Raw genomic sequence first — 18,410 nt, 5'->3', positions numbered from 1 at the left:
TTTTGTAGTTAAGGAGGGAGACCTTTTAGTCCTCCCGGTTTTTTTTATGGTATCCTGACAGCTCAAGTGTCAGATGTGGACCAAGAGATAATACACATATCAGCAGGGGAAGAACTGAAGGATGCAGATTCATACTGACAACTTTTTAAAAGATAAATCATATATGGTAACATGCTTAGTAAGAGACTGAAAGCACCGTAGGTCACAACTTAAAATGAAATACCATGCAGTTATTAAGGATGATATTAGATGGATATTTATTCATGAGAAAAGATATCTATTTCCAAAGAAAGCAGGCTGCAAAACAGTGTGTATAGCATGACACAGATTTCCACAAAAAAAAATGAACATACAGCAACATATGCAGCTTTCTCAACATGTTTGGACTGTGGTTTTTAATTTTATTTTGTGTACTTTCTCCTTTTTCTCCAATAAATGTCTGTTATTTATGTAATTATAAAAACAACCTAAAAATAAGTAAAAATATCAATATTTTACTTATTCATCCCTAAACAAAGCTTTCACAACAGCATACTGAAATACATGACTATAAAGGGGTTCATATTTGGTGACCAAGTTAGAGCATGGTGAGACCCTAAAACCAAGGGATGCTGAAGAAAAGTATACCTGCTCCATGTGCATGTCTGGTTACTGTGAAATCGCAGGGGGATAAATGGTACTTTTCAGCAGGATTTTCAATTCCAAAACATTTCATTATGCAACCAGTTCAGGGTCAAGTCCTGTCAAGTTTATTTATAGTTATACAGTTTACCCCAGGACACAGTACAAAGATAAATAAATGTAAAACTTAGAAATACAAGTCATAGAGCATACATGACCCCTTTCAGACTCTAAATCAACAGCCAGGTTTATCTTCTTCATGTATAAGTTTCATTATAATTGTTGTCATGAAGGGCTACTTTTAGTGTACAGTTAAGGAATCTTTCAAGGTTGCAGATAGCGGTACTGAGAGACCGTGTGCTATACTGGAAAGAGCAGGGCCAGGAAGAAAAAAACCTGAATCCCATTCCCAGCAGTGCTGCCAGCAAGCTGTGTGACCATGGGCAAATCACTCACTTCCACTAAGCCTGTCCCCTAAGCAGTCCTCGTAGGTACCCTCCTGGTTAGACACATGGTGGAAACTCTAGTTCCAATGACACATGGTATTTAACTAGTTTCTAGCAACACAGGGCCTTAAACCCAATGTAATGCACAAAAACTGAAACCTCTTCAAGCCATCCAATACCCAGAGGCCAGTTAATAAGCAATACATTTGTTCTACAGAGGTCAGTGCTTTGATTGAATTATCCATCGTGAATGCCAATGACTTCAAAATGATATAGTCTATATGGTATCCTAGCTCTGGGTTGATCTCTAAGTCCCATTTCACTTGCCTGAGATGATTCACAGTTTGTAAAATACAACTATAAAATTACATGAATTATTATATAAAGGGTAAGTGACTTTAGATGGGGGAAAGAGGGTGGTGAGCAACTCCTGAATCAGCTTTATAGATAAATAATTTTTCAGAAAAAATAAAATCTGTTTCTTTCTAGTGAAAGATCTCTGAATTCAACACTCATACAGCTCTGTGAGTTTAAGGGCAGGCAGAGTGACAGTTCAAGTTACAGAGTTTCAGAGACTATTTTTATTCCTCTATTGCCATAGATTTCATCCTGCTGGAAATTGTCATTATTTTGTGCCACTGACTTCAATCATAGAATCAATTTTTGTGGAAATGGTGGGATTTCCACAACTAAACATAAGATAAATCAGTGCTAAAAGTTAAAAAAACCAAATATTTCAAAGTATAAGCAACAGTATTATTCTTTTTATATTGTCTTTATATTTCCTTTTCCATAAAACAACTTGACGTAATCTTTTTTTAAAGTGTTGACAGAAAGGTGAAGGATAAAAATAAGTACATCTGCAAATATTCGGAACACAACAGTCCTCACCTGTTTTTCTCATGAATCTTTAGGATTTCATTTGTCTGTTGAAGAAGCTGCTTCTCTAGCTTGTATGTGGATAATGAATTCTCTAGCAGTTGTATTTCAAGTCGAGAAGTTTGGTTTAGTACCTCAAGATAAAAGACAAAAGATAAAAACATTTCAAACTTCAATCACAAAGACTGAAAAGAATGTTTAGTTTTTCATATAGCTGTGTTTCCTTTTAAAATGCTACTTCTTCCAGAATAATTAATTAAATGGTCTATAATCTACTAATTCATGTTTTACAATGTATCTTAATCATTATATTCATTTGAGACTGAGGTTGCAGTTCAATGAGAAAACTGAATTGTTAAATCCATATTCATATTTAAATTTTCATGTTCTGAATCCCTAGTCTATTGTGCTACTTGGTTCATATATATATATATGAATGTATAAATATTCTCCAATATTTATAAGATGAGAGTTACTGCAAGATCTTAGATATTGTGTATAATTAATAACTAATAAGCAAGAAAAAGCCTGCTTTGATCCGTTATCGTATAAAAATTAATTATAAATGTGCAAACAATTCTTGACATAGCTTAGACAGATTCATGACCAGAGAGTTATTGAATACCTATCATATTAGGTCATGTTAGCCCTTCCAGATATCATGTCATTTCATAGACATGGGCATACAACACACTAAAGGATGAATTGCTACCATCACTTTATAAATGATGTGGCATAGTGGCACCGTTAGAGCTACTGTTGGATGATATACCAGTTGAGCAACCAACTTTGGCTCAGGTCATGTTCTCAAGGTTCCGAGTCTAGTTCCTGCTGACAGCATCCAGCCCACTTTGGATCCTCTGCCCCCCTCTCTCTGCACCTCCTCCACTAGCACGCTATCTCTCTCTCTCCCCCTCAAAAATAAATACATAACAAAAACTCCGAAGTCTCTATGATTCATTTATAAAATTGTCATAAATACAGATCTGAAAGCCAATCTAAAAGTTACTACTACTAATCAATATTTATGGAGTGTTTTAGAGTTAAAAAAAATAATTTTCCTATACTGAGTCACTTCATTTGAGGAAAAACAGGAGCAAGTGGAACTAGGATTTGAAAACAGAGTTCAAAGAAGTCCAGAGAAGAGAACGGTAGAGAATGTAAAGATTGGGAATACACACAATTTAACAAAAACATATTTTTGTCTAAGCAAGTTTCTTGTTTGTTTATTAACAAAATTATAAAATATAACAAATATAATGAAATTATATATATATATATATAATTAAATAAGGAATATGATATCTGTGTATTTTGGTCACAGAACAGTGCTTGGGACTGGAAGACACTCAGTATTGATTGAATGAAAGAAAGGTACCTTGTTTTACTGAATCAGACATATTATATGCAGTTAAACAAAATCTATTTTCTCCCTTATTTATCGTATATTCTGATAACATTTGCAGACATTCTCAAATACCAAAACTTTTATTTTATAAAGAACAAAACTTGCTCTTCTCCATGTCTGAGAAGAACGTGAGAGAACAGTGAGAACAGAATGGAGTTATCTAAAATTGAAAACGATGCTATCTATATGTAAATCTGGAGACTACAACAGCTCCTAAGTTTTCTCCGTTTTGTGCTCCTCTCCCTGTCAGCTTGCTACATAACACAAGAATGATCTTTTAAAAACTCACCTTATGTCATCACCAATGATAAATGTGCTAATTGCTTCTCTTGGCAATCAGAATAAATTCCAAAGTTCTTAGCCTGGCCAGCAGGGTCCTATGTGATCAGAACATCACTTACTTCTCAGATCTCATCCTGACACTCCATTCTTTATTATGCTCTAATCACACTGTCTTTATATCTGCCACCCCAACCTGACAAATTCATTGATACCTCAGGGCCTTTGCATCTGCAGTTGCCTACCATATCCCAGATGCATGGCTGATTTCTTATCCACCAATTCTTGCTAATGGAGTCCCATCCTGGTAACCATTATCCTCCATCAAGTCACCCTGTTTTTTTGGCTTTATAAAATCATCACTATTGGATATTATCCTGTCTGTTCACTCATTTGGTGTTTCTCTACTCCCAGGAGGATGCCAGTTACACAGAGGCAAAACTACTGCATCCAGAGCCCTCCAAACTGTCAAGCCCAGCATGGTGTGGCAAGTGGCACCGTTAGAGCTATTGTTGGATGACATACTAGACAATGGATAGTGAATTATTTTTGAAGTTGGGTCATTGTCAGGGAGAGGGTAGCAGGCCACGTGAATGTTAACTGGGCCTTCAAGGATAACAATCTAAAAGAAGCGTCTGAATATAAGAAGAGAAGGAGAGAGACAGATCTCAAATCTCACTTAGTCCAGGCTAGGTGTCAGGTCATCTCAGGTCACTTCTGAATACAAATGCTAATCCCTTCTTTTATTTTCTCCTCACTTTGACCAAATAACTGCTTTATTTCAATTCTCTCAACTGATGTATTAACACAGGCCTATAGTTCAAAAACAAGCAACCAAGAGAATTGTACAAGAAACTATGATAAATTGACTACTTCATTGCCATGTGTTTATGAATTTTGCTGTTTAGCAATAACCTGCATATTCTATTAAAATGACTAAGATATTTAATTCTTTAGCCTAAACACATTCCAAAGTACATCTAGAAAGAAAGGAAGGAAGAAAGAAAGAAAGAAAAAGGAAGGAAGGAGAGAGTGAAGGAAGGAGGGAAGGTGAGAGGGAGGGAGGGAGGTCTTCCTTATAAAGACATAAAAGCGGAAACTGAGGAGTTATTAACTCTAAAATGTTATTTCTTTCATTAAAAAATAAACAAAAATTTAAAAATAAAAATTACTAGTTTCACAAAGTTAAAGAATTTCAGCCAGCTTCCCTTTAATACTTTTAAGAATGCCTCTGATCTAATTTAAAAGGAAAATCTCTCACAAAAGAACATTTCTTTTACTAGCATATTAACTTTGAAATCAGCTTTGTTTGTGGTTTATACTTCCTTTTACTTTAGTTATGTTTTTTAAGTGATGCCTTGGTAATTAGATTTTTACAACAGAATAAAGGCTGCCATGTGTTCAAGGAATCAGAAGAACACAATTTTACAAAATTGATGAAAGAATGTATTTGGTCATTGGTGGGCAGTGTGAACAAAGTGCCACTCTTCAGGTTATCTGTTAATTTCCAAGGGGAGAGTAGACAACTGAGATGGAGAGACATGGAGGCTTCCATACTAACCGAGTTAAAGTAGCGTCACTGGGAGTGTGGCAGGCTGGCAGTTGTGCTTCCTGATAAGATGCAATCGGAAGTGGTGAGTAATTCTACAAAGAACTCCCGCCACAGTGTTCAACTCAATCTAGTTGAGCCTTTAAATTTAACTTCCAGTTTAAAGAAACCATGTGGAATGAATGAGTAAATTAAAATGCATCACAAAGAAATACTCAAAGAAGTTCAGTATATGGGACACTACAAAAACAACGAGCCTGGTGTCTTAAAAACCTCAAGAAAAAAAGTCAGAAAATTACTCCAATTAAAAGGGACTATATTACAACTATATTACAACAACAAAAAAATAAAACACCTATGAAAATTTTTGTAGAATTGAGGAAATCTGAATGCAAAATTACCTGATCTTAGAGAATTACTGTTAATCTTAGCCATGATGATGTTACAGAATCATTACTATCTTACTGTTACATGTAATATATTATGCTGGGAGCCATTTCTGAAGTCAGGCAGGTTTGCAAGGCCTCCCACTGTCAGGTGGCAACACCCACCCACTCACCCCCCACTCAATCTCTGCTTGAGCACCGACCCCTGCCTGACTGATGTCAGGAGTGACTTGCCTTCTTATGCTAAAAATATGTGAATTTTACCTTGTGAAAAAACTTGTTATAGGAGTTTCTTCTTTTATGATTATAGGAGCAAATGTTACATTTCCTGAGAAAACCTGTTTTTCTTACGCTGGAAAACAGGCTATTGACCCCTGCTCACAAAGACCTAACTCTTGCCTTTGCTATGCTAAAAACTTTACCTTGTATTTTAATGCTAAGAATCCCTTCTTTCCCCATGTGATAAACATCTGGTCACCTATTGGTAAAGATTATGCAGGAGTCTTCTACCAATCTATGTTCTTGCAAATTTTTACATACCAAAGAATTTGTCATCAGAAATCATTATCTAAGGCAATTGCAACTTCTGTTTTGTACCCCATACATTTTTTTCAATAAATAAAGCTGACCCTCGGGTCAGAGCAGAGACACCTGCCTGGTGAGCAGAAAGAAGCCAAGGCCCTCTCACTCCCTTTCGCTGACACCGTCCATCCTTCAGGGGAGCCCTGTATCTGCTGGAGCTGGACCCTGGCAATCTTATATTTTATTTATATTATATATAAATAGCATAATGAAAATTTCATTGGGTTATGGAGTTTAGTACAGACAGTACATCTATTACAGAGCTAATGTGCAGAGGAGTCAGAATCTAACCCAGGTAGTCTGTCTCTGGAGTCTGACTTCTTTCCTAAAGGTTCACGTAGCTGTACACAAGCAACTTCTCTCTGGTAAGAAAGGTACCTCCCCTCAGTCAATAACAACTGCTATCAAAATGGTTTCCTCTGAATCACTATGACATCTTCTTGTTGCAGCTAATGGCATCTGACTTCTGTCCCCACTCCAACACTAAACTAGCACTATGAAGCAGGAAAGTGGCCAAATTTCTCATGCTCCATAGGGTATAGAGAAAATGCTGTCATCCAATGTTCTTAGTTGGTCAGAGTAACTTTGCGGTAGAGTCCTTTTATTCAAAGTCTTATTTTGACCCATCAGCTATTTATGGAGATAAAGAACAATCAACTACCTCTGATCTTGGGAGCACTGGGCTTAAATCTACAGAAATCAAGGGAGTAGTATTATTTAATATATTCGACAAGCATTTATTAAGAGCCTACTGTATACCAAGTGTTATTTTAAACAGAGCAGTGAAGAAGATAGACAAAATCCTTGCTCTCCAGAAATTTGTATCCAAGTATAAGGGTTGCCAGCATTTTCTAGAAACGGCAGTTAATAAGTATATTGGTGGGTCATATGGTTTCTGATACAACTACTCAACTCTGGCATTTTATTGGGAAAGCATTTATATACAATATATAGATGAATGAGTGTAGCTGTGTTCAATAAAAACTTTATTTATACAAAGAGCTGGCAATTCAAATTTGACCTGTGGGTCATAGTTCACTGAGACCTCTTCAGATGGGTTATCAACCACTTTTTCTAGATCTTTTGGGAAAGTTAATTACCACGGTATTTTCTTGGATGACCCATTGGCAAATTTATTTTATTGCTGTTTTAACTAGGGGAAGGTTAAATATTTATTCAACTATTCTCTTAAAGAGATCCAGTGGCTCAACTTTGAGAGCTGCCCTTTCAAACCTATTTCTGTTTAGAGATTGATGCTCATCGATTAAACTATTCCTGAATTGGCTTAAATTTGCAATTACACAATTAAAGTCCAAAGAACAGGTGTATGACTTCTGAGAAGCAAATGATTATATGTGATTACACATATAGGAAGTTTACTAGGGGAAATACCTGTAAAGGAAAATTGGAAAGAAGATAGAATTGTCTAGGAGCACCTTCTGACTAGGATGCAGACCTAATCACAGTGAAGAAGAAAGGGAAGGGAAGAAGATTGAGTGGAAGTCTTGGCCTCCAGGGGAGTTGTGAGAAAGTTCAGCAAGCCTGAGGGAGAGCCCTCAGCCAAAGTCATGTGTCAGTGGAGTTCAACAGCTCCCAGGGGCAGGACTGACTATGTATTGGTACTACGAAGTGTCCCTGGCTAGAAGTGGCCACTGGGAATTGTGCCTTCTGCATCAACACAGTGATGTCTTTCAGAGCCCAGCATCTGGGGTCATTGGTCAATGAAACTCCCACAGTAGGAGACTGGAAAGATGCATTTTTATGGCAATAAGGAAAGGCTTCACAGCTAATTAATTTAATGGCAAGTTAAGAAAGAAATGGTTTAGACAAGTTTTGCCACATTAAGTCAATTAAGCTCACTGAGGATAAGGATTGCTTTACTTATCATTGTATTCTATATAGTACCTATTAAAACCTCTTGCATCAAGAAGATACCCCATATATACCTTTTAAAATTTTGTTAAATTCCATTCCTAACACTATGGTAATATATTATTTATATAATAATTGGAAGTTAGAAGAAACATAGGCCAAGTGTCTAAGGAACTTCCCTATAGTTAGTTACCCAGCCAGCAGGTGGCAAGCACAATAGGTTTCAAGGATCCCATGAGACAATGTGCAGGCACATGGCCAAATGACAATAATTGGTGGTGCCATCATCAACAGCAGAATGGCAACAACAGCAGTGTCCTTATCATTTATAGAAAGCATTCAGTTGCTACTATTAGGTTTCCATTACTTTTGTCTTCCATCTTACCCTCTGGCTGGGCCCATTTAGTGCAAAACCTTAAAGAGAGAAAGGAACCTTGAGCGAGGCAGAATAGATACAAAGGGAGCCAGTAAAACATGTCAACTCTGATGCCAGACTTCCTGGGGTCAAATTTTTGCTCTCGCATTTACCACTAGTTGTTTCACTCAGGAAAAATTACTTCACCTCTCTGGATTTCACTTCCCACATCTTTACTATATTTTTTTCTAATTTTTAAATTTTATTTAAATCCAAGTTAGTTAACATACAGTGTAATAATGATCTCAGGAATACAGTTTAGTGATCCATCACTTATATATAAGGAATGGTGATAATACCCACCCCATAGGATTTGTTATTAAGGCATTAAGTAGCTAATATATGTAAAATTGCTTAGAACAGAGCCAAACACCAATTATGAAAGGTGGATTTTAATATAGTTTGTCTATTAGTGCACCTCTAATCAAAATATGCACAAGGTAGAAGTCAGAAATAGACTTCTACTACAGGAAGGGACATGAATAATGTGTGAAACTAACTCCTTCAGAGTGCACACTTGGAAAGAGGAACTGGAAATAGAGGAGATATTGGTACAAACTGATAACAGAGTGAGAACACACTACAAGCTAGGCTGAAGAGGAAGGTACGGGCAAGGTGTTGGCGCCTGATTTTCACCACCATGGCTAGCAGGTCATTTAGGTGTGCTCATTATCTATTTCTTTCCTGATTATAATGCTTATTAAACACATAAGTATTTTTAATTGTCATTGCAGTAAAACCATGTTTCTGCCACCTTGTGTTAAACTTAAATCTAGAAGGTCTAGACAGAGGACTAGAAAGCAGTAAGTTACTTATCTTTATACCATCATCAGGTAGAACACTAAAATACATTGCAAAACCATTGATATAAGTTCCTAAAATAACTGAGAACCTGAAGTCAGTTTAGGAAAAGCAGTACTTACCAATGTGAAACAAAGGAGGGTTAATACAGAGCAAAAATGTAGAAGCATACTTAGCATAAAAGGATCTACTGGTTTATAAATGCTTATTATTAAAGAATAGGATGCATTTAGATTAAGGAATAATTTAGGATTCATTTTGCAAACTTGCCCCTGCATCTGTACTTGGGTGCCCTGGAATGGCTATGCTAAGTAGAACAAACAAGTCTTGTTGCAAAGATTCAACAAAGCACCACATATGTACACATTCACATAAAAACATTCTGGAATAGCAGAGCTTTACAATGGCACAGACCATTGGGAGACATTAAAATGAAGATGAAGGGGCTCCTGGGTGGCTCAGTCGGTTAAGTGTTCAACTCTGCTCAGGGCAAGATCTCACGGTTCTTGGCATGGAGCCCCGGGTTGGGTTGTACACTGACAGTGTGGAGCCTGCTTGGGATTCTTGCTCTACCCCTCCCAGGCTCACATCTTCTCTCTTGCAAAATAAACAAATAAACTTCAAAATAAATTTTAAAAATGCAAATGAAACTAACTCCCAGGATTTACTTCTTAAGGTAGGACACAGTTGGTTTGAGCCATTGTCTTCCTTCTCTACCTCTCTCTCAATGCAAGTGCTGATAGATTTGTGATTTTTAAAGATATTTTGCAAGTTTTAGCTTCTTAGAATTCTTCTTGGTACAACTAACAAGCTTTTATTGGCCTTCAATGACTCTTTAGTTTTAGCTGTTCTCCATAAGGAGAAAGTATTTCCCTATGAATTTTCTGTACTATTTTCCATCAAGTACATATCTTTTAGCCTTAAGAATGCAGAACAAGTTATTATCTCTTAAAATCTGTAACATGCATCTTAGTTTATACATTAAGATGCTGACAATGGACTTCCCCCCCACAACTCCAACTTCTAGGTAGAAAAAGAATAAAAATAGCTCAAAAGGATTTGTTGGATGGAAAAAATAAAACCCTGCCATGCAAGTCATTAAAAGTTATAAATGCATAAAAATTTCAAATATTCACTCAAGTATGGTAGTGTTCATTGTGTTGTTTCAGTTTTTGAATATACAGAATGTTTTGTAGGAGATGGTGAGTTTTCTATTTCTAAAACAAAAAACAAAAACAAAAGAAAATACTCTCATATCATTTATAACACAGGAAACTAATGTTCATAGATCACCATGCTTGATTAGTATGATAATCAATGATTATATAAAGTATCATGCTTTTTAGTTTTAACATATATCTTCCCCTTCCCTGTCCTCCATGGTTATCTGGTAATAGTGCGCAGCGAAAAATATTTTCCAAAGCCCAATTGGCTAACTGCTCCACGGTAATCCACATTTAAGTTCTGATTTAATTAGTTTAATTACTTGTACTACTAATCAAGAGAGATAGAAAAGAGAGTGGCAGATTCAATTCACTAGCCATATTAATGTGAAAAAATTGCTCAAACTTTTCTGACCTCTGGTCTGTTTTAAATGGTTTTTATAAAAATCACTTGTACGTAGGAAAGCTATTTGTATAATATACAATGCTCTATCCAGATAAACTGTCATTGTTATTAATCTTTAAATATCATTATATGATCTGTGATGTCATTAACCAAAACAAAATAAAATGGAAATAAGGTTGCATCTTATTTTGAATTTATATTGTTAAATATACTTAAATATATTTAAAATAAAAAATTAAAAATCTTTTTAAAATAATTAAATAAGGAGGCTATTAGACTGAGGTCGCTCTAATGTCTTGGTAACCTACACAAGTAAATCAAAGCCTAAGCCAGAGTCAGTGCATCTGAATCGAAGAAAATGGAAGTTGAGAACAACCAATCACAAACAGCCATCTAGGCATCCTGAAATAAAGCCACTGTTTAGGCTCTCATCAACCCTGATTTGCTTCCACATCTTCTCTGTTACAACCTTTCCCTTAGGTCCCACAGCAGAGTGTTCCTAACCACTTTTAGCTAAATGCTGCTCAGTTTGAGTTGATGTATGCCCAGATAAACTCTTGATAATTCAATGTGCCTCACTTTATCTTTTAAGAATTTTTTTTTGCTTCAATTCCAGAAATCAATTACACTGAGATAGAATCATCCCCTGGGTTTCAGAATAGTAAAGGGAACAACTATTTCCATGGTTAAAAGGGGACCAAGAAATCATCTTTAAATCATCAAAAAGATTTTCACTGAATTAAAATGGTAGGGTTGTGACAGTGCTGATTAAAGGGCACGTTACTGATTTGTACTGAAATAAATATGATTGTACATAAAGAAGTATGTCATTTTCCATGACACAATTATATATATATGTATATATATATATATGGACAAAGGGTTTTAATTGACTTATTATAAAATCATGCTGAATAAGAAAAACTACATATTGCTGATCAGTTCATTTTGGTTTTCATGCCTATCTACAGAAGGCATAAAACCTCTGCAGGTGCCATATGGCTAGTATATTATCAGAGATGAAACAAGACAGGTCAAAAAAGTACATCAAAGGCACCAATTTGACCCAAATGGTTATTTTGTTTGACACAAATCATATCACAGTTGGTAGCTGCAGTGTTTATTTGAATTTCAATGCTGATTAAGTCCTTTGCCAGTCCTGTTTTCACAACACACACAAAGCTAAATCTACCAACCCTCATTAAATCAAAAGAAACATGCATAGCATGTCAGGCAGTCATTGTTGTTATTACCAATAAACAAAAATGTATATGTTTCCCCAATCTCAGTGGTGAAATCTGCTCTGTGTTTATGGAGTAAGCTAAAGGGAAAAATATCTTCTCAGTTAAGAGTTTGTCGACGCTGGCCCATGGGTGTACCTGGGTCTCAACATCTGTCAGCTTTCTGGTCTGTTCTGCAGTCTGAGAGAGAAGGCTGGTTCCTATCTCAAGCATGGTGGCTGTGTGGTTCTGGACTGCATTCTGCTGTATCTGGGCCATCTCCGACTTCATATTTTCCACAATGTAATTCTCAATCTGCAAGAGATAAAGGACAAAACATACTACGTTATAAGCAAAGCTTCTCAGTTGGAGCATGTAATATTTACAATGACAAAACAAGACCCAGCTGGCAAATCAGCCATCTGGCAGGGATCCTTTGCATTTCTGGGAGTTGGGAAAATGGGAGCAGAGTGCACAGGAACCTAGTTGCTAACTAACTCCTAATATACTGATATATATAATCCTCACAATCATAACGAAAATTTGCACTTGGATAGTGCTTTCTTATTTTCTACAACTCCTTCAACCTTCACAGCAAAGATGTGAGTGAGGTACAGATGGCTTCATTGTTTTGTGTCATTTGTTTTGGTTTGCTTTTATTTATGGCTGAAGAAACAGAATCAGACAAGGTCAATGATGAGCCCAAGGTCACCCAGCAGGGATGTAGCAGCCTTAGCACAATCATTTAAATCTAAATCTTGGTTCTCTGGTCTTTTCAATATACCACATTCACCACTGGTCTCTGAAAAAAACTCAGCCTCCTGCTTTCATTCCTGTAATGAAAAGTAAAGAATCATGCTGGGTTAGGGGAATCACACTAGCAGTGGGAGGAGTGTGGATTCCCAAAGCACAAGTTTTTAAGGGCATAGTCAAGTATAGGCAACAGTGCACAAAATGAGATGCAGAGCCACAGAGCCAGCTAAAACCATTCTCAGTGCTCCATAGAAAGCTTAAGAAAAAAAGTTAAAAAGTACTGAAAGTATAACCTATAAAGCAACATTTGCCCTTCTTACCTTGGGTAATATTTAGTCCATCTGAGAGATCCCATCTTAGAGACTACAATGGTTGTAAGTAAATTTTACCATAGGGGTGCCTGGGTGGCTCAGTTGGTTAAGTGTCCGACATCAACACAGGTCGTGACCTCCTGGTTTCTGGGTTCAAGTCCCGCATCAGACACTGTGCTAACATCTGAGAGCTTAGAGCCTGCTTCTGATTCTGTGTCTCATTCTCTCTCTGCCCCTCTCCTGCTTGCACTATGTTACTCACTCTCTCTCTCTCTCAAAAATAAATAAACATAAAAAAATAAATTTTACCATAGAGGTTAGGGGGAATTCCTAAATCACTTACTCTGGGGGAGGCTGTTAGGCACCTGAGAGAATAAAACTGAGTATAACCACTGCTTGAAAAATACAGAAGAGGCCTGCACCTCCTGTCAGTGCACTTGCTTCTCCCCCACCACTGTGTGGTGACTACATTTTATTACCCAATTACACATATGGGGAAACTGCATCCCAGAGAAGTCCAAGGCCACACACCACAAAAACAGCCAGACTTGGATTTGGATGCTGATGTTCTTAACTCTCATACCAACACTTTAACCACTTGATAGCTCTGCCAAGTTGTGCTTCATAAGCCGGGTTCCAACTCATTAACAGCTACGTGATTTTTACTGATTTAGTGAACCATAATGCATCCACTATTTTATAATCCATAGTAATATTGTTGTCATGTAATAAATATAGTCTAAACCTAAATTCCCCTTTGAGAGACTCTGGCAGTTCACTTTCTAACACCATCTCTTATTTATTTCTATTTATTAAACATAAATCTGCCCCCCAAGCTAAAGAAAATGAAAGGTTAGAATCAAAACTCTTATTGTTAATAATAAATTCTGACTATGTTCTTGGTCAATATAAAGTAACTTCCCTTCATCCTTTATTCCCAAAATTAGAAGTAGAGGGAAAGAAATTCAACCTACAAGCATTTATTATAAAACAAATATAACATAGGTTAGAATAGCTATCCAGAAATTATCTTGACAAAATGTAAGGTCTAAACTAAGCCAAATCTAAACTTGGTGTTATTCCAATTGAACTAACATATTTGAACAACAGTGGAAAGGTAGAGGAAAGGAGGGTAGGTCAGAGTACCAGGCAACTGTTATTCTGGATACCGCACCATGTTTTCCTTTTCCTCATAACATCCTTTCACTTTATTTTGGGAAATTATGAATGAATATATTCTCAAAAATGGCAGGTAAATTTCCATCATGGAGGTGATACCCGCCATTTACAGCTGACATTTATCCATTGTCTACTATGTGGTAGGTATTGGAATAAGTTCTTTCTTTTTATAACAGCACTTAAACTTTACAACAAGTTTGTGTGGTATGTATTGTTATAGCTGCTTTACAGGTGAGACTATTGAGGCCTACAAAATCCACAGCAATTTGCCCAAGAAAAATAATAACTCAATCCCCAATGCCAAAACCCATGTTCTCAATCTCTAACCTATTCAGCTAAGTACTATTTAATTACTCTGCATGTTATTGTGTAGCTCCTCAACCTGGTATGTTTATCAAAGCCACATGGGAAGCATTTTTAAAATGTAGATGAAGGTACAATAAACCAGAATTTTGAGTCACAATTTTCACGGGTATATACTAGACAACTATATACTTTACAAACTTCCCAATGTAATTCTAATTCAGGCAAAGAGCAGTGCTTCTCAAAGTGTGGTCCACAGAATAATTACCTATATGAGATCTGTTTGTTAACAGTGTGCTGTGAGATGAGGAAATTGTGCCAGAATGCAAATTATCTATGTTACTAAGCACACTATTACTGTGTGTGTGTGTGTGTGTGTGTGTGTGTGTGTACATATAGGAGCAAGACTTTCTCAATGAAGAAAGTGATGCTGTAATGTTTTAATTTAGATTCTGGAATTCTGGAGCAAACTTCTTAACTTGTTTGCAAAATGACGATTTCCTTGAGTAGCAGTGATTTAGACTACCGAATTTATTTAATGTCAAATTCCCTGCTTATTAAGAGAGTTCAAATAACAACTTGGTTTCCTATGTAGATTTCTCCACTGAGAGAGAATTCACTAATCACTGAGTTTCAATACAGATCTCCTTGATATTTATTTATTTATTTATTTATTTATTTATTTATTTATTTATTATTTTTTAGTAGGCTCTATGCCCAACTTGGGGCTTGAACTCACAACCCCAAGATCAAGAAATGTGTCCTCTACCAACTGAGCCAGCTAGGCATCCCAATACACCAGTTTCTTATGCAGTTGGCGAGTGGGAGTTATTTCCCAGAGCTTAACTTGTCTGGGTGTAATATAATCATGTGTATCAGCCTCCAATAAAGGAGGACACTCTCTGGCATATAGTGACTATATCAAGGATCAGCTGCTTTATGACCCTTTCTATGTTAGCTCCTATCCATCTATTCTGTATTACTATGCTTTTTTAAACTATAAAATGTTAACACCAGCAAAGCAAAATCACTGCTTTATGTAAGCATTCATCACAGTCTCTGAATTCTGCTGACCCTACTGTAGAAATGGTTAGGTCTCCAACCTATGCTAAAATTCTTATTGGGCTGGATGATGAGTAACATGAATATAACTCTAGTTAATTATTTTTTCATTAAGTGGGGCTGCTTTCTCTAGGAGTAACTGCCTTTTAATACAAAAGATAATGGCACATGTAAGTAGCAAAAGCCAGATGTAGTTGATTTAAAGGCTGAGGAGGGAGCCAGAAGTCAAATATACAATGTGTGATTAACAAGGAGGGTTACTTTCATCTTATCTCTCAACATTCCTCTGTAGATGTATAACTGTGAAATCCATCTTGATGTGTCATATCAGCCAGGTTCAGGAGAAATTTGTAACAAATTCAATTGTCCTCATTTTTTCCCTACTGGTTTTAAAAACATGTTCACAGTCTATGATGGCTACTTCAAGTTTTATTATTTTAGAAACATCTAAGATGTCAGTTTTAAGCTTAGAAGTTGCTGACCCCAAGACCTGACAGATTATAAAGTAGGAGACTCCCAGTTTGAATCATAAAATTATTTGACTATACTGCCATTCTCACTGTCTGGCTCTAGATAAAGTACTGGCCAAAAAGCCAGTACAGAATGGAGGACGCTATTAGAAATTAGATCATGGACAATAAATGATATTCAAGCAAATAAATAATGCTATGTTTAGTGATTTAGTGTTATAAAAAAGCTTTCATACACATTGTCTGACTTGATTCTTATTACAACCCTACATGCAAGGTACTTATTCTATTTTATGGTTTAAGAAATGGGGCTCAGAGGCCTTAGGTGACTTGATGGAAATGAAAGGAAGGACTCAACTCTACCTTCTGATGTTCCACTAGCCTCAGAGCTGTGGAAACCGCTCTGTTGCTGGACTGGCTGGCTGAATGATTGATTGGTGAATGAATGATTGCATTTTTAGCCAGTTCACTGAAAATTAATTTACTCATTCCTTCAAGAAAAGCATGCATCACGAGAGGGTGATTACTTCACTCTGCTTCACTACACTGTAGGCCAAGTTTATTGGAAGGGAGGTCTGAGAGGCTCTAGGGCCAGTTATGTGGGAAGTTCACTTTGCTAGCACTTTTAATACAATTGATCATTTAAAATCCTTTCCTTAGTTCCTCCTTTTTGTCTTAGTATGTAGTTTATAACATATTTGTTTCCTTCTACGCATCCTATTTCTTGCAAGCTATTCTAAAATATAACAAAGAGAATAACAACAACAAAAACATGCTAATAAGCCTCTACTAAGGGTGGGTATGTACCAGGTTTTTATAAATACATGGCTCACGGATTCCTTATATAGTCCGGGCACTGTGTTATGTCCTCATTGCCCTGACAAGGAAACAAGCTCAGGCAAGTGAAGTCCATGATCACACAACGGGTCAGTGAAGTAACTGGTATGCTGCTTGGAAAGAGGCTGGATGGCCCTGCAGGCTGTGTTTGAGTCTAAAGAATAGTCACTTCACAAACACAAGCACACTACCATCAATGTCATAGACAAATTCCAGTAACACATAATATTCAATCAGGGAATGCATAAAATAGAACAGATGGAGAGAGACTTGTTCAAAGACAGATAATTTTTCATTTTTTTAGTTTAATCATTTTCATATGGATTGATGGCTATAGCATTCTGGGAAATGTTATAGGTGGTAAGAAAGCAAATATACAGTAAGCTGTGTGACAAGTTGCATTATTAAACAGAGAAAAATATTTTTAAGAAGTGAAGATTATCTGTCATTTGTAGTTCACTCATAAATCACTTACCCATGTCTTTTGCCCAATGACTAGTAGAGAATTAATGCTATTATTTTCCAGGATGAGACAGAGTTTTGAGAGAGCTTTCTTACTGAGTCTTCAAAATTCTTGCTGCTTTGTGTTCATGAGAACTGAAATCTGTGTGATACTAAGACATGCTTGCACATGAAATATATTCTCTATCATTTCACTTCAAGGGCTCTCTTAAATAACAGCACAAAGAATAGAATTTCTCCTTGTAATTCTTAAGGAAAAAAACACATTTTAAGTCCTATAAAAATTGACAAAGGCATTGTTCACTTAAAATATGTTGTAGATTAAGTGGATTCTCATTGAATGTTGGTGCATATGGTATTACTCAGTTATGGAAAAACAACCATGAAATAAAGTAAAAGGGTAAATATGGAAAAGCAATAAGAAGGTAAAACAATGCAAAAAATGCCTTAAATGTTGATAGTTTTATCTAATATCATTGTTCCATAAATCAGTGGCAATACTGAAAAAGCAACTATATCTAGGTTTATGGTTTTATTAAAAAGATGGCTGAGGCCAAATATATTATTTGCAAGAATTTCTATTATTAGATCTCCCAGTATACTTCTTCTTTTACCACATGGAAAAGTATAATTATCTTTTTAGACAACAGATCTATTTAGCAGACGTTTGAAATAGTTTCTGTGCTGATATGTCTGACATGAATCCCATTTCTCATTTCGGTATCTCAAGGAGCACTTACTAATTATGGAGGAAAGAAACCATTAGAATAAGTGAGCTGGAAGAGACATTAAATATCATGAGCTTTAAAAACCTCATTTTATAGATGTGGTGACTGAGGTTCGAAGAGGTCATAGAAAACAAGGTGAAACAACTAATTAATGTCAGATGCCAGGCTGTGTCCACTCAGCATGTGGGAAATTCAGACTTACATCATCAGGCTGAGTCAACACCCATGGCTGCCAGTATTATTGGCCCACATTTCCCAATTCCTTGCTTCCTGCTTCT

At 36.3% G+C, this 18,410-nt stretch overlaps 1 protein-coding gene across 2 annotated transcripts in view; it reads right to left on the bottom strand.

Moving 5' to 3' along the window:
- LOC115284867 (angiopoietin-1) overlaps nt 1–18,410 on the bottom strand; it is a 232,851-nt gene that overhangs the window by 81,052 nt on the left and 133,389 nt on the right. For both annotated transcript variants that reach the window (XM_029931332.1, XM_029931331.1), the window contains exons 2-3: nt 12,187–12,342; nt 1,959–2,080 (exon numbers count right to left, since the gene is read on the bottom strand). In XM_029931332.1, coding sequence (XP_029787192.1) covers nt 1,959–2,080; nt 12,187–12,342 — 278 coding nt within the window. The remainder of the gene's footprint in view (nt 1–1,958; nt 2,081–12,186; nt 12,343–18,410) is intronic.

Source organism: Suricata suricatta, unplaced genomic scaffold, assembly GCF_006229205.1.
Source record: "Suricata suricatta isolate VVHF042 unplaced genomic scaffold, meerkat_22Aug2017_6uvM2_HiC HiC_scaffold_24, whole genome shotgun sequence".
In the NCBI taxonomy this organism is placed as follows: domain Eukaryota; kingdom Metazoa; phylum Chordata; class Mammalia; order Carnivora; family Herpestidae; genus Suricata; species Suricata suricatta.
This window is presented reverse-complemented; position numbering and strand designations above follow the sequence as displayed.